The 15,232-nt window shown below is 25.9% G+C and overlaps 1 protein-coding gene across 4 annotated transcripts in view; it reads left to right on the top strand.

The window, feature by feature from the left end:
- LOC111624891 (nuclear factor 1 X-type-like) overlaps nt 1–15,232 on the top strand; it is a 67,572-nt gene that overhangs the window by 38,591 nt on the left and 13,749 nt on the right. The window contains exons 1-2 of one of the 4 annotated variants that reach the window (XM_023367868.1): nt 9,149–9,893; nt 10,288–10,372. In XM_023367868.1, the coding sequence (XP_023223636.1) occupies nt 9,826–9,893; nt 10,288–10,372 (153 nt within the window). In that variant the 5' untranslated portion in view covers nt 9,149–9,825. Of the gene's footprint in view, nt 1–9,148; nt 9,894–10,010; nt 10,199–10,287; nt 10,373–15,232 lie in introns of those variants that run through there. The other 3 variants (XR_002756650.1, XR_002756649.1, XR_002756648.1) reach the window with 3 other exon arrangements.

Here is a 15,232-nt window from a genome sequence, read left to right on the forward strand (position 1 = left end):
GCAACTTTAATAAAAATAATTAAAATAATTACAACTTTACAAAAAGAGAGAAGTTGCCGATCTTGCCCCTATACCCGGGGCAACTTCGTCAATTTCTCTCTTCTTGTAAAGTTGTAATTATTTTAATTATTTTTATTTCCAAACTGATTTTAACCAGTTCTATAGTAAGGTAACATTCCAATAGACAATATGCAAAGCTTCTTTTTCAGTTTACAGCAGTATTTATTACACAAAATTTAAGTAAAGCTTAACATGCCGATCTTGCCCCGATCTCCTCTAAGTTATGGATAAAACGGAATTTTATTACTATAATTTATTAAAAGTATTAATTGATGTTTCCTAGTGTTATTCAGAGGCACCCAGCTTGCTTTCAAAGTGTTGTAAAATCATCACATTCGCCTGAAATATAATACATTTTTAACCAGTGAGTCGCGACCTACCAGTAATTCATTTGATAGCACTCGTATATGACTATATCAGTCTAAAATAAAATTAATTTCATTTTAAGTTTAAACATATATGCACTTAACTAAATATAAGTTATCTAGATAGATGTATTTTTAAATCCAATCGTAAATTAATTTTAATTTTTCACGCTGCATTCAATGACAAATGATGAAATGCGATCTAACATAGTTTTAAGGATTGTTCAGAGTGATCTATGATCGTTACTCAAATTAAATTAATGAACTTTTAACTTAATTTGAAACGAAATCATATAACAAATGATATCTTTCTAAGCATCTATAAGATTTTTGGCTGATAAAAGTTTTGGAAAAAGCTAATTTTAGGCTGTTTTAATGGTTAAGTTCTGTTTAATTAAATCTCTTTTAGATCAGCAGAGTGTAAAAAAGTTTTAGGATGTGACTAAGATTTTTTTACTTTTACAGATCTAAATAAGATTTTCAACCGGTAGCTCGCGATATCATCAGAATTCGCCAATGGTATTAAAGAAAATTGCAAATTTAAAATGGTTAAGAAGCAGTAATTTAAATCGATTTTAAGTAATGATAAATATATAATGAGTGTTACAGATCTAACACGCAATTATTTATTTTTATGTTAACAATATTGCAGAAAATGTAATATTTATATCATAATATAATAAATATTTATGAACGAATGCGAAAGGAATAGTGATAGAATATATTTTAGATAATACAGTGATGAAAAAGAAAAAATGAAAATAATAAAAAGAGCATGCAAATTTTCAAGACAGATCGGGAGAAAAGTTCTCTAGAATTTATTTTATTCTCTTCTTTCGTAAGTGATTTTAATATTTATTAGTTCGTATATGTTGTTCACCAATCGTGCATATATTTCAAACACTTGATAAATTCTTATTTTGTAGACTCGTACAACTTCGAATAAATTCTATAAATTTATTATAACTCTTAAAATATATTAATAAAATGAAAAATTATAAGGCCAAGCTCTTTTAATTTATTTTCTTTTTAAATTGTTTTATTTCCTTGTCTACTTTTTAAGTACAAAACTGAAATCAGTAGATATAAAAGTTGGGACGAAGAGGTAGAAACGATTGCCTGTAAGAGTTTTATTTATCAACAAGAACGTCGTTAGTTTTTCAAAATAATGTTTTTATTTTAATAGTTACTTCTTAATTTTGTTATATTTTTATGTTATTTAAGTTTTTGTAGTTTATTTTAAATAATTATAAAAGTAATTAATAAAAATCACTCCCCTAAGTTCGCTCCTGGATCCTCCTTTGTGTAAAAGTAAGCGTTTTTATACCGTTATAAAAGAATAAACTTATACGAAATATGTATCAATTTTTAAACATATATATATATTGTAAAAAGTACATTTTGAATCGTATAAATCGAAACATTTCACCTGTAAAATCGAGAAAATATAAAAAGCAATTTGATGAAAATAGCATTGAGTAACTGCAAGAAGAGCTAGTACATTCGGAAGCGATGTTGTTTTTATTTGTCTGAAGTGAAAGATTTCCTCTCGTAAATTATTTTTCTGCTTCTTGTATACTCAGCCTCAGTCGATGATCCAATTTTGAATCATAATTCTGCCATCGCGGATTGGACTGTTTGAAAGAAAACTTTCACGCTCTTATTTACTTTTTCAGCAAGGGAAAAATAAAAATAAAAAAAAAAAAAGTAAAAGTAAAAAAAAACTACTGTTTACTTTTGAGGGAAATGTACAATAAAACAAATAAATGAAAAATTTACAACAGGAACCAACGAGAAACGAATGTGTTACAAACATTTCATGAATATTTCAATAGTGTTTTTATCATAAATTTATATTTTTGTATATATTTAAAACGTGAAATATTTTATATTTTGTAATAAATATATATATGTGATATTAAATGAAAATTTATTTAGCTGTTATTTTTTAAGATTATATATTCCTCATAATACCGAATTCCATACATTATAATTAATTAAAAAGTTATTAAAGCTTTAAAATATAAAAATGAATTGTGATTAGGATGTTAATTTTTATGTTTATCAATTTTTAAACAATATTCTATACTGCTAAAATATCTAAAGTTTATATTTAAAAAATAAAAAAACATGTTAAAAAAATAAAGAAATAAATTTAGAAATTATCAACAGACTACTTCACTTACAGAAATAATTTAGAAAAATAAACAAAAAATTTTTTTTATCTTAGATTTTGTTTCACTTTATTTTTATATATAAATAGTAATTAATCAGTATTAAATTATATTTTAATTAATATTTTAAGACGACACTTTCCAAATTAAAGAATAACGCAGATCTATTAACAATTTTTAGAGCTAATTTTATATTCAAAGAAACTTTAGTACACGAAAGTATACGACATTGTAAAGTTATTTAATCCCCAAAGTATACAAAATCCTAATTTTAATCTTATTTTAGCTGAAAGAGACGTACGAAACATGCCGAGGAATAAATTTCTTAGCGAATGTTTTCCGAAAGGATAAAGTAGACTAACTATTACCTTTAATAAAATAAAATATATATATGAACAATTGCAATCGTTAATATATTTATAAACAATCATAAAACAATGTAGAATTTAAAAAGAAAACATTTTCGGTGACTAAAAATAAGGATTCTAAATTCTTAAACAAAGTTTCTGGAGAAAAATAAATGGTGCATCCACCTCCTTTTTTTTGGCTCTAGAAATGCAATTTTAGAATACCTACAGTGTTGTCTTCCCATGTGTTGTCTTTGAAGGGATACTCGAGTTAGTCATGCTGGGCGAATGTCATTCTCATTTCAAGTAGGAAGATGCTACCTCCTACTTCACTTCCTGTTTACCCTCCCATCGAAAAACCCAAAAAAGTTCGATATTTTTACTTTACTTTACGTATTTTCTTTTTTAATTCAGTAATTTAAACGTCAAAACTCGCAAAGAATGCTTAATCTGTTGATTTTACGAACGGGTGTTGAGAATTTTGTATGAACTTCCGGCCGATAGTAATGCAGTCAAGCGTTGTACCTAGTGATATCTCTTCTCGTATTGTCGAAGATAGAGGTATTAAATTACGTTTATATTTACATAAATTTGATTTAAAACAAGAAAATCATACGAAACGTTAATACGAAACGTTTGGTATAAAATTTTTTACAGCTAAAAATAAAGATAAATGACTCTGTTGGGATTTTTCTCAGTTTTGTTACGAAAAAGTGAAAAATGTTTCCATATTCTGTTGTGGTATTTCATGCTTCGTTGCTTTAATGGAAAAGATTTCCTTCATTGTTGAACAATGTTTATATTATGAGCTTTTTTTTAGTGAAAACATATAAATTTTGAATTGTCTCCAGTAAAATCGATATTTGATTGGGTTCTTTCAAAAATGTAAATACAATATAAATTAATGCATGGAATCATTACGACTTCGGTATCTTGAATAACCGATTATATATTATTCTACTAAATTTATTCCTTCGAATAAATTTGAAAGAAAATAAAGGAAAATTTAATTATGTTACATAATTGCAGTTTATCGTTATAAAAAGTACAAAAAAAAAACATTATAAAAATTAATCTTTCTTTTAAAAAGTATCTCTTCTTGTAAAGTTGTAATTATTTTAATTATTTTTATTTCCAAACTGATTTTAACCAGTTCTATAGTAAGGTAACATTCCAATAGACAATATGCAAAGCTTTTTTTACAGTTTACAGCNTTGTTACTGATTAAGAAAAGCAACTTTGAAGTGTTTGTCTATAAAGAATCTAGGTTAAATTTGAAGAAATATTTTTATATGCAAAATACTTTACAGAAACAAATTTGTTAATGAGATATACTGTGCGCTTTTATACGAAATTATAACGTTTATATTTTTTATTATTTAATGATAATGCTTCAATTCTCATAACTTAGTTTAAATAGTTATAACTCATATGGAATCCATCATTAGCTTGCTTTCTCTATTAGAAAAAGAAGATGAAGATGGAAAAAAGAGAATGTGCTTTCAGAAAAAATCCAGATATTATGACAAATGGTTATTGGGCCATTAACGATACTTTTTGTAGAGTAATTTAATAAAAATATTGTTATAATATTTATAATCATTTTATAAAATTAACATGCTGTAATTATTCTGATATTTCTTTTCACATTATACATTTTCTGATAGTTTCTCCATCGTCCGAAGTTTAAAACTAAAAATAATTTTAAAATATAAAAAATAGTTTAGAGAAGTTCTTTGTATGCAGGAAAATGATGGCATTTAAATATTTTTAACATTCGGATGATTATTAATTTTAACATTAATCTAATTAAGTATTTTCCAATGTTTTTTGCTTAGTGGTCTTACAGAGGATATAAAAATCGTTTGTGATGTTATGGATTGCAAGCAATAATATATATTGCAGTTTATATTAATATAAAGTACATTCTTTAAAAATAATGTAAACTTATAGAATAAATTTTGTAAATTTTTCGGTTAATTTTGAACAAAACTCGTACTCTAACTTATAAGTTATTTTTAAAATTATACTAAATATAAGTAATTTTTAAAAATAATTCAAAAGTTAAGATGATTTACAAATTTAAAGGAGACATCAACATTCAAATTCTACTCTATATATAAATTTAACAACCAAAAATTAAAGTTCAAAATATAATGATAATTTTTATATCAATTTTTTCAGTTTTTAAAGAATTAAAATGCAGTAAAAATAATATTTTTGTTTCCAAAATTGAATGTTAATATAAATAATTACTTAATTAAAAAAAGCATTCAAATATAAACTTTTTCACTATTTGCTATTGTTATTTCTATAAAGAAAATCATTTTAAAATTTAATTTTATGATACATAAATTGATTTTTATGAAACTGATATTGATTAGATGAAAGGTATATACGTAATAAAATTTTGAATTCCAACCGTTAACCTACATGTTTTATCTATTTTTATATTTTTGAATAAAAACTTATAAAAAAAAAAAATTTCCAAATTTTCGGTTAGTTATCAGCTCGACCGGTTATATTTTCAGTCTGTATTAATTTAATCTTGACATAAATCTCTTTACTTTATGGTTCCTCTTTTTAATGTTACACAATTCAAATTCGAAATTACTGGGTTATATTAAATTCGTAAAAATAATATATATATATTTTATTACGTATTTTTCGAATGTCACCTTAACATATAAAAGTTTACTCGATGTAGTACAACATAACTTGAAATTATTACTTGGATAGTACAAAATTATCTACGTTTTCCGCAGAATTGCACAGATTCTAAAATCTATTTGTCCGAAATAAATGTAACTTTATAAAGAAATTCCAGTATTTCAAAACTCACGAAAGTATTTCAATAAAGAAAAAAATATTCTAGGGGAGGAAAATATTGATGTCAACTGACTTTTACAGAAGTATCCTCAAAAATATTGAAGATTTTCAAATCCAAAATAAACTAAAAATAGGCTATACTAGTTTTGAAAAAGAAGTTCTCTCTCTCTCTCTCTCTGATGATTCTGAATGTTACGATTATGATCTTGATTTAGGTGAATCTAAATCAGTTTTAGATCATAAAAAAGTAAGGAAAAATATCATTTGTGAGCATTATTTCATCAATAAATTAGATTTAACGTAAGTTCTATATATAAACTATTTCCTAAATTAAGTCAAATCACGGATTCTGAAAAAATAATAATAAAAAATAAATAGCGTATGCATTTTTAAAATTTTAAATTATATATATCGACCTAACTTAAATCACTTTTGATTGAATAATTTATTGTTTTGATATTTCAATATATATATATATATATAGAGCTCTGTTGTATCATATAACAAAAAGTTAAACTTTCTTTCTAGAGTGGTTTTTGTATTCTGTACACTAGCACAAATCGATTTTTCTTATGTCTGCTACTTCACGTAATTTTTATGGAAAAAAAATGCCTTCTCCGGTACCTGAACTGTTACAAATCCTACACATTAATTGATTATCATTACTAGTTTTTAAGTGCTTACAAATGAAATTTTAGACTAATATTTGTAATGAAACCGATATCTTTTTTTCTTCTCTGTTATCCATAAACATAAAAAGTATTTTTCACAGCAACGAAAATAATTAGCCTTAATCACTTTTAATAGCATTAGAACCGATACACTTCCTAAATATTAAAATTTTATCGTTTTTTGTTAATAAATCATCCACTAGATGGCTTTTGAACGACTTGTGTTATGTATGCGTGATTGGTTCTCGCGTTATGGGCTATAAAAAAATCTTTACCCAACAATTAGCTTGATACTTTAAAAAAAAAAAGAAAAAAGAAATGTTATTCCTCGTGTCGTCTTGCAAGGTTGGATTAAGATTACTTTTTATAGCTCTGCAAGCTTTCGATAGAATTAGATACTTTTTCGCTTTCATTGAAAGTTTATTTGTGTATACTATTCATTAAAATTTTCTAAGAACACAGTAAATTCCCAGTTTCCTTCCGTTATATTTGCACACTAGACCAGTTAAGCGATCATTGCGTATGATAAAGACAAAACGAGATTTGTTATAAGAAAGAAAAAAGCAAGGACAACATTTCCCTCGAGTGATAAATACATTACCAGAAGGAGATATACTGTACCCATCTTTAATTTATCCGATTTTTTTTCTATCGTATTTAATTGTTATGTTAAAAAATAAATAAAATAAAAAGAAAGTGAATGGTTTGAAAATTTTATTATCAACGTTTCTCAAAATATATTTTTCGTTATTAAAATCATTTTTGAAAAATTGATCTTTTTCGATTTTCTTATGTCACAGCGCAGTGCGGATCAAAGAGAAAGCTCCGCCCATTGTTCATCTATTGTGTCAAGGTCACTAAGTTCGAATTTGTCATCCAAAAACTTGAAAAGTTTTAAAATACGTCATAACTCTCTTAGTTTTAAAAGTTTTACGTGTTATTTAGAAAGATTTCGTTCTTTTAGTTTTAAATTTTTTAAATTCATTGATCGGAATTGTTCGTTTTCATTAAAACGTTGATGATGTTAAATCTTGTTAATGATCTGTATCGAATTAAATATTGGATAATTTTATTTAACCTTTATTTATTTGGTTTATTTTTAATTCGAAACGTTACTGGTCACCTCTTGCGCAAGTATTAATCACGAAATCGATGTCGTAACTACGATTCGAATCCGGATTTTTACGCGAATGTTTGTATCTTCACAAAGTCAAGAGGATTTGTGAAGCAGATTTTGTATGTATAAATTTAAAAATATATGGGATATACAGAGAAATAAAAGATTTTTCAGAAAAATTCGGGTAGAAAATTGAGTGGTTTATTTATTTATCTCTCGCGATCACTTGGATGTTGCGAGATATTTCACTCGTTATAAACATTTTTGATCGACTCGTTCTTTAATGGGAATCGACCGACTTACTTCGTTTCTACAAGAATTGATCATTTTTCGGGTAGGAGAGAGAGAAAAGGTTTGGACTTTTGCCAATAGCGGACGATAAATCAGCCCAGTCCAGATAGGAGACGACTAGACCTGAATGCCAATGAGACGATAGGGCACCATTTTGACACATCTTTGGCCCAGATCGATTCGGGGTCCGAAACGTACTTGGATCATAAATATGAAAATTTTATCGTCATTTTATCGGTGTTATTGAATTTCTCCCTCCGTTCTTCGAGGTACAGGAAATTTTCAAATGGAATTTTGAATGAAGTGTTAGGATTTGCATTAGACCTAACTGAATCAATATCTTTTCGTGTATTCGAACATAAATTTCAAAAAATTCATATTATTTTGTCTTCTCGGCAATGTCTTTGACAAAAACTTCATAACTTATGCACGAATGTAGCGATGAATTACTATACTTCCAGAAGCTTATCTATAAATCTGCGATGCCAAATTATGCATGAAAAGGCTACATAACTAGCAGTTGATAATGCCCTTGACAAAAATGCTTCATCGGCTATCCTTTTACAGTAGAGCGTATGAATTTTAGGTTTCATATACTACATGCTCCTAGATATCTATCTGGACTCATTTAATTCGAATTTTCAAGGACAACTGACGGAAATTCACACCTGAAGGACAAACAATAATAATAGACTTATATCATAATAACTGTTGTATTTATATGAAATATCTGAAATTTTATTTTATTTTATTTTGTTTTTTATACTAATCTTTCCCTTCAATCATTAAATCATTTATAATTTTTTTTCTTTCTTATTTCTATTTGTTACGTTACTTTATATAGATTCTACATGCATGTAATTATTCTCGATTAAATTAGGTAAATACTTGTAATGTTTGTTGTAGTGTAAATCACTAATTTAATTGTTTAACTGTAGGCGTAAGCGGTTACCGGAAACATAATTTTTAGTCGTTTAATTTAGTATTAAAAACTTTTTGAGATTAATTCTGGTATAATCTAGATTTTCTGAAATTTGAATCTTTTTTGTGGCAAAAAGTTCCTAAGTTAACAAAGTAAAAACCCGAAAATTATTTGCTTTTTTTCTATAAAAGGGATTGTTTATACTTTAAAACAATACGTTATAAAAATTTATAATTTAAACCATTTGTAGAGTCACTTTATACTATAAACGATTCGAAATCTTTCTCTAAAATCCTTATTTTTAATTTTAAAGTTTGAAATTCTCGAATAAAGATAAGATTTTTATTATCAAATTATAAAATTAAGTTTAAAATATAATTTATATATACTTTAAATAAATTTTCGCTGTTATTTTTTACTCTTCTGTTATATGTAGATACAGTAACTTGAGTTAATTGTGTAGTTTCATTATAATGATCCTTGCGTAAGACTACCACGTAGTTATTTATCATAACTTAGAACAAGTCCTCGAGCTGATAACTAAATAAATTATTGTTTTAAAATTATTTGTACTTAGAATAATGACGAATCAATAAGGAAGTGAAATGCTAAAATTTAAGGAATTTAGCGTGCCATAACAGAAATGAACGTGCTCTTATTTTTTGGCAAATCTGCAATTGGACTTGTTTAAGAATCTCCTGAAGAGCCAATAGAGTCAAAAACCCAAATTCTAGAGGTCAGGGTTTCGTTTGTGATTTTTGCTACCGTATGACTGTATAACACTTTATATAACATTTTATCATAAATTAATTTTAAATAATGAATATCACTTTCTTTTTATTACTCGAAATATAAAATGTGATCAATTTATAATCTTCGCAATGATTTATTACGCGAATTCATACACGTTTTAAAAACAATTCTTCAAGTTCTGAAGCGATCCGGATTCGTTGTCCACGTTATCTGTTTTCCAAGGCCAACTTCCTACTTACTTGACTTTTACACGCAAACAAATAGCCCGAGATGATTCTACTCATTTCGCTCATACAATGTTCGTTGACGTACGACAACACGTGCGATGCATCTGCTCATGTCGTATGTGCAGCGAATCGAACAAGTAAGTTAACTTTAATCTTATGACTTCGTGTAAAGTATGAAAACTCGTCACTCCCCATCCTAGAATAGACAGTTCTCTCTTTCAACGTCTACCTCCTTTGGTAATTATAGTGACATAGTACAGCGCTGAAAGATCATCTAAGCATCTTTCTTTTCTTAGCAAACTTTGCAGTCTTTAAACAAAAGAAATAAATAGATTTTACACTAGGAATGCAACATTTTAATGTATCGGGACTTTATGCGCATTTATTCATCAGATAAAATCCTTCAGAAAGGTTTTACTAATTGAATTCAATTTTCATATAAGTGATTAATTTGATGTTTAAAAATTTTTTTTAATTTTAAAATCTTTCGTTTATTAATAAGAAAATCATTTTTTTTCATGCTTTTTTCAGTCAACTTTCATCGTTTCACATGGTAGCGTGTGGAGCCTTCCTCAGCACTAGTGCCTCTCTTCCAAGACAAGACTGCATGCCTTTGGTAAGTATAACCCCCTTCTACACTATTTTTAATCCAAGCTTAAGACTGTCTCATTTTTTACCCACGCTGTTGCCGCATCTAGCTGTTGGAAGAGAGTAGCATTCAGGTTATATTTAGATAACATTTAAAGACCAGGAAATTTTCAAATGTAGAAATATCCTTGGACTGTTTTGAACTTTATCAACGCGAAAGAAAAAGTTAATTTCTTTGGATATTATTATAAAAAAAATGTGGCAACTAAAAATAATTCCGTTTAAAAAAGGACAGGAAAAAATTACTAGAAACTTTTAAATAAAATACAAAATTTTTAAATTATATATATAGTACTGAAAGCGTAAATTTAGTAATAAAAATATTTATGGTATTTTATCATGAGTATAAATTTGTACAAAAATGTATTACCGAGTCCCTTACTTTACTACATTACTATTTTATTGAAAAATATCAAATAAAATATTTTTCTTCAATTATTAACATTGTAATTTGAAGATAATTTTCACTAGAAAAAAACAGTATCAAAAAGTATTTTACCTATTAAAAATTAATTCAATTCAATCTAATTCTTTGTCGTATGCCTATTTAGTTTTGCCTGTATTGTATTTTCTTATTTGTATTTTGATACCTGGAAAAGGTCTAAAGGCCTACCTAAGGCCACGATATCTAAGAAATTGAAAAATCATTACCGAAAAATATTGCTTCTATTGAGAACCATCATTAAAAAATCGCATCTATATGAAAGTAATTATAGAGACGTATTATATCCTTTAAAAATTACTTTGAAAAAATACAGGAAAACAAAAATTTTTAGCAGAAATTATTCAATTAAATAATCGTTAAGAAACGATTTAGAATTAAATAAAAGAAGCATTAACGAATTTGCATGCATTTTGGAATTCGAGTAACATCGTCGTATCATACAATAAACCTCTAAAAATCAGTGGCAAGATGATTATCACGAAAGTACACGTTGCCAATTCCGTACTTCTCGACGTCATCAGAGTAAAAAATTCTTTGGCGAGATGATAGCATTCTTCATTCGTCATCGCTGTTTAAAAACAATGTTATTTTCGATGAAGCTGTTTATATTTTTAACGATCTACAAATTAAATTTATAGTTATTACCTATTCGGGAACCACTTTACTTGTATAGGCTCTATCTAAATTCGATTTTATAATAAAATACGTATTTTTATTGAATGTTAATAGCATTCGATATTGTATTTTAGTACGTTCCGATATTTTCGAGTTTTAAGTATTAAAAATGAACATTTTTAATAAAATATTACTAATTTTTAGTTTTTAAGTTTGGTAAAATTTTATCACTTGGAAATGAAAATAAATCTTTATTTATATTTTAAAATGATAAATTGTTAGTTCTGCTTTTACTTAACCAAGATACCGTTTAACAAAGATATATTGTTACTGTTTTGTATATTTTAGAAGCACGTTTATTATTGAGAAGATAGAAAAAATATTAGCTTTGGAAACGATATTTTTAAAAACATTTTATAAACTAACGATTTATATATTTGCATTGTTAAACCGGATCAATTATGTTACTGAGTGCAGCAGCAAAGCTCAAGGCAGTTGATCTTAATCGATGCTTTTTTCGTGAGAAGACTTCTTTTTCTTTTATTCTGATAACATGTAATGATTACTGAATGGCTGAAAGCAATTAAGATTATAAAATTATTTGTATATAAATAATGGAAAATTGAACTGGTTACATTAGTAATTTTTCTATTGATTAATCTATTCATACGAATTATAATATCATTACGATAATATGTAATTAATTTCTTTCATATTTTTTTAATTTTTCTAAATTATAGGCGAGTCTTGTTTAAAAATTGTTTAATAATTTACATGCATGTCTATTTAACAATTATTTAAAAAATAAAATATATGTAAAGATCACTTTATTTATCTTAAACAAATTTTTTAATATATATCTTATATATATATTAAAATATATATATATCTTTTTTTCATTTATATGAAATGATATTTTGAAGGTCTTGAAAATCATTTTTGCTTACTTTATGTACTAGCAGATATCAGAATTAACCAAATATAAAAAATATATATTGATTTTAAATTATGTACTGTATTGTACAGTACATTAATAATATAAATGCGAATGGTTGTGAAAGTGCTTTATAATATTAAGCGAAAAAAATGTGAGTTTGTGAAGTCCACGATAATGCACTAAATAGAAAGAGCTGATATTTATCATTTTATCGTCTTTATTTCACACGAAATTGCAGAACAATTAAACCAAAAAATAAATTTATAAGCTGCAATAATATACTACGATATTGTCTTCTTATATTTACAGCAATATCTATTATATGGAAAAGTATATTTGGATTCAAAATGCTTAGAAAGTGAAAAATTCATACTTATTCCATAATGAAATTTTTGTTACGCGTATAAATTGTATAGAGATAGAATCAGGAACATTTATTATTATGAAAATTGCGATCAGAAATAGCTTAGCCTGCAGAAAACCGTTGAACAGGGAATGAAAATCTTGCTAGAGAATATTTTTAGTTATTTTCTTTATTATTCTCATTAAATAAGCTTCTTAAGATCTTCTAAAGTCGTTATTTAATTAGCCTCATAAATTTTCTATTTTTGGTTATAGACGTTAAACTTTTTTTTAATATTAAATTTAAATATTTCTGCAATTAAAGTCAAAAATTAAAACATTTTACTAATATCTTACTTAAATAATTTTTTTATATTAATATTAAAATTTAATGCTAAAAATTTACAGAGAGCAATTAATTATATTTTTGAAATTAATTATAATCCTATTCTATTTTAGCTGTTTTTCCTCTCGTTTTTTTGGTTGCTAAAACCTTCAAAATGATATATTGATATTGTTAATGCTACTTCAATTATTTTCTAATGTAAAAAATATACATTATTTTATTTATTTATTTAATTCGTTTAACTTTAAATTTGCACTTACGATACTTCAAAAGTTAAAATTTAAAAGGAATGTTCTATTTGTGGAATATTTTCTAAAAACGGATTTAAAAACCCTATGATGGCCTACGGGAGTAGGCTGAAAACGTTTGTTAATAAAAAAAAAAAAAATTCTCAGCAAATGCACAGGTGTTGTAGTAAATTTATATAGAATATAACAAAATTATATATTGGCTCTTTAAGATAAATAAATAGTTAAACAATGTTTCCCGGTTAAACTTGCGAAATTATAAAGTAACCTTCACAATGCATTTAAGCCACTGATTGATTGAAGGTGACAATAAGTACAGTGCCTGTAAACGTAAGTATTGTAAATCCGGATCACGTCATTGATCCATATCTTTTGTAATTAATGCAGTAATCATGCAATAATATTTATAATCACAAGGGATTATGTTGTTGTATTTGCGCCACTAATAATAATAAGACTATGGTTATTTGTTTTTTTTTTTTTAAATCGACTCTTTCAACTAGCGAACGTTGCCTTTAAAAATCCTTTAAAAGTCCCATCCATATTCTTTTAACATATTGCATCCAAAATATTTTATTTAAAAAAAATAATGCTATCTTACATCTATCCATCCATCAAGACATGACATAGGATTTTGTTACACCCTGCTTATTCAGAATTTCGCTATTTTGTTAATGTCGTGCCCGAATAATAACACGATTAGATTTTTTTTAGAAGCCTACTCCTAAAGTTGTATAAATTTCATTTAATATAATAGAAAATTGAATAATTGAAGTTTATTAAAGCACGAAATTTCATAACCTTATTAAAGGTAAAATGAATTCTGCTTCAGTCGGATTACAACAAACCGGCATTGAAGTACGTTTTATCTGAATACGAGCCAATAAGTAACGAATGCCTCGTAGAGAAAGGAAAAAAAAAAGTCGTGATAATTGAGTTAAAATATTTGCATATATTATTTTAAATATTTCTGAAATTAATAAATATAAAATTATATATTTGAAATTATTACTATAATAATTATATTTAAATTATTCAAACACCCTTCAACTGACTGTTAGTACCTTGTATTATAATAATTAGCGTGGACAGGAATTTCAAAATTGATTTAAATACTTCATTTAAATATAATAGAATGTATTAAAAGATATAAAATATTAATTATAGTTAACTGTTTAACCTGTATAAATGTTGAAATGCCTCTTTATCTAGTTCTTTTACTTCCTGAAACGGTTGATATTTTCAGACATACCATAAAATTACTCTCTTTTTTGTCATTTTTTCCCCTAATTCCCTATTGAGTCTGCGGATATTTCTTAAATTTTGCTTATTTTTCAAAACGTTTCTAAAATTTTATTTTATTTAAAATAATTTTTAGGGTTTTATTTTAAAGTTTAAGATATAGTTACCATTGTTGTGTTCTGTTTACCTTCTTTTATCATTTTCTATGATGATTTTCTATTCTTTTCCATTCTTCTATATCAAATATATATTGATATATTAGAATATAAATAATAGCTAATGGTTTGATTGAATGTTGTAAGGGATTTTCATAGCTTTGTTTTATTAAATTTCACGTTTTTTTTCTGTAGAATCTATTGTTCTGTGATGTACCATTGTTAGCGTAGGTTAAACGAGTCTTTGAAAAAACTATTTTTAGACATAAAAGATGTGTCTTATGTTTGCAATTTGTTCATTATCTATTCTCTTCAATGTCTTCGGATAAAAAGCGCTTGAGTTAAATTTGACATTTTAAACGTACTTCTAGACGCTCAACATACATCAAATTCTGAATCGGCTAAAAGATTTAGTTCTTAAGAAAAGTCGGATTTAGTAATTTTAAATAAATTTTCATATTTTCTGTATTAATGATTTAATTTAATATTTGAATTATT

Source organism: Centruroides sculpturatus, unplaced genomic scaffold (genome assembly GCF_000671375.1).
Source record: "Centruroides sculpturatus isolate CEXI.00-Female unplaced genomic scaffold, Cexi_2.0 scaffold408, whole genome shotgun sequence".
Classification (NCBI taxonomy): Eukaryota; Metazoa; Arthropoda; class Arachnida; order Scorpiones; family Buthidae; genus Centruroides; species Centruroides sculpturatus.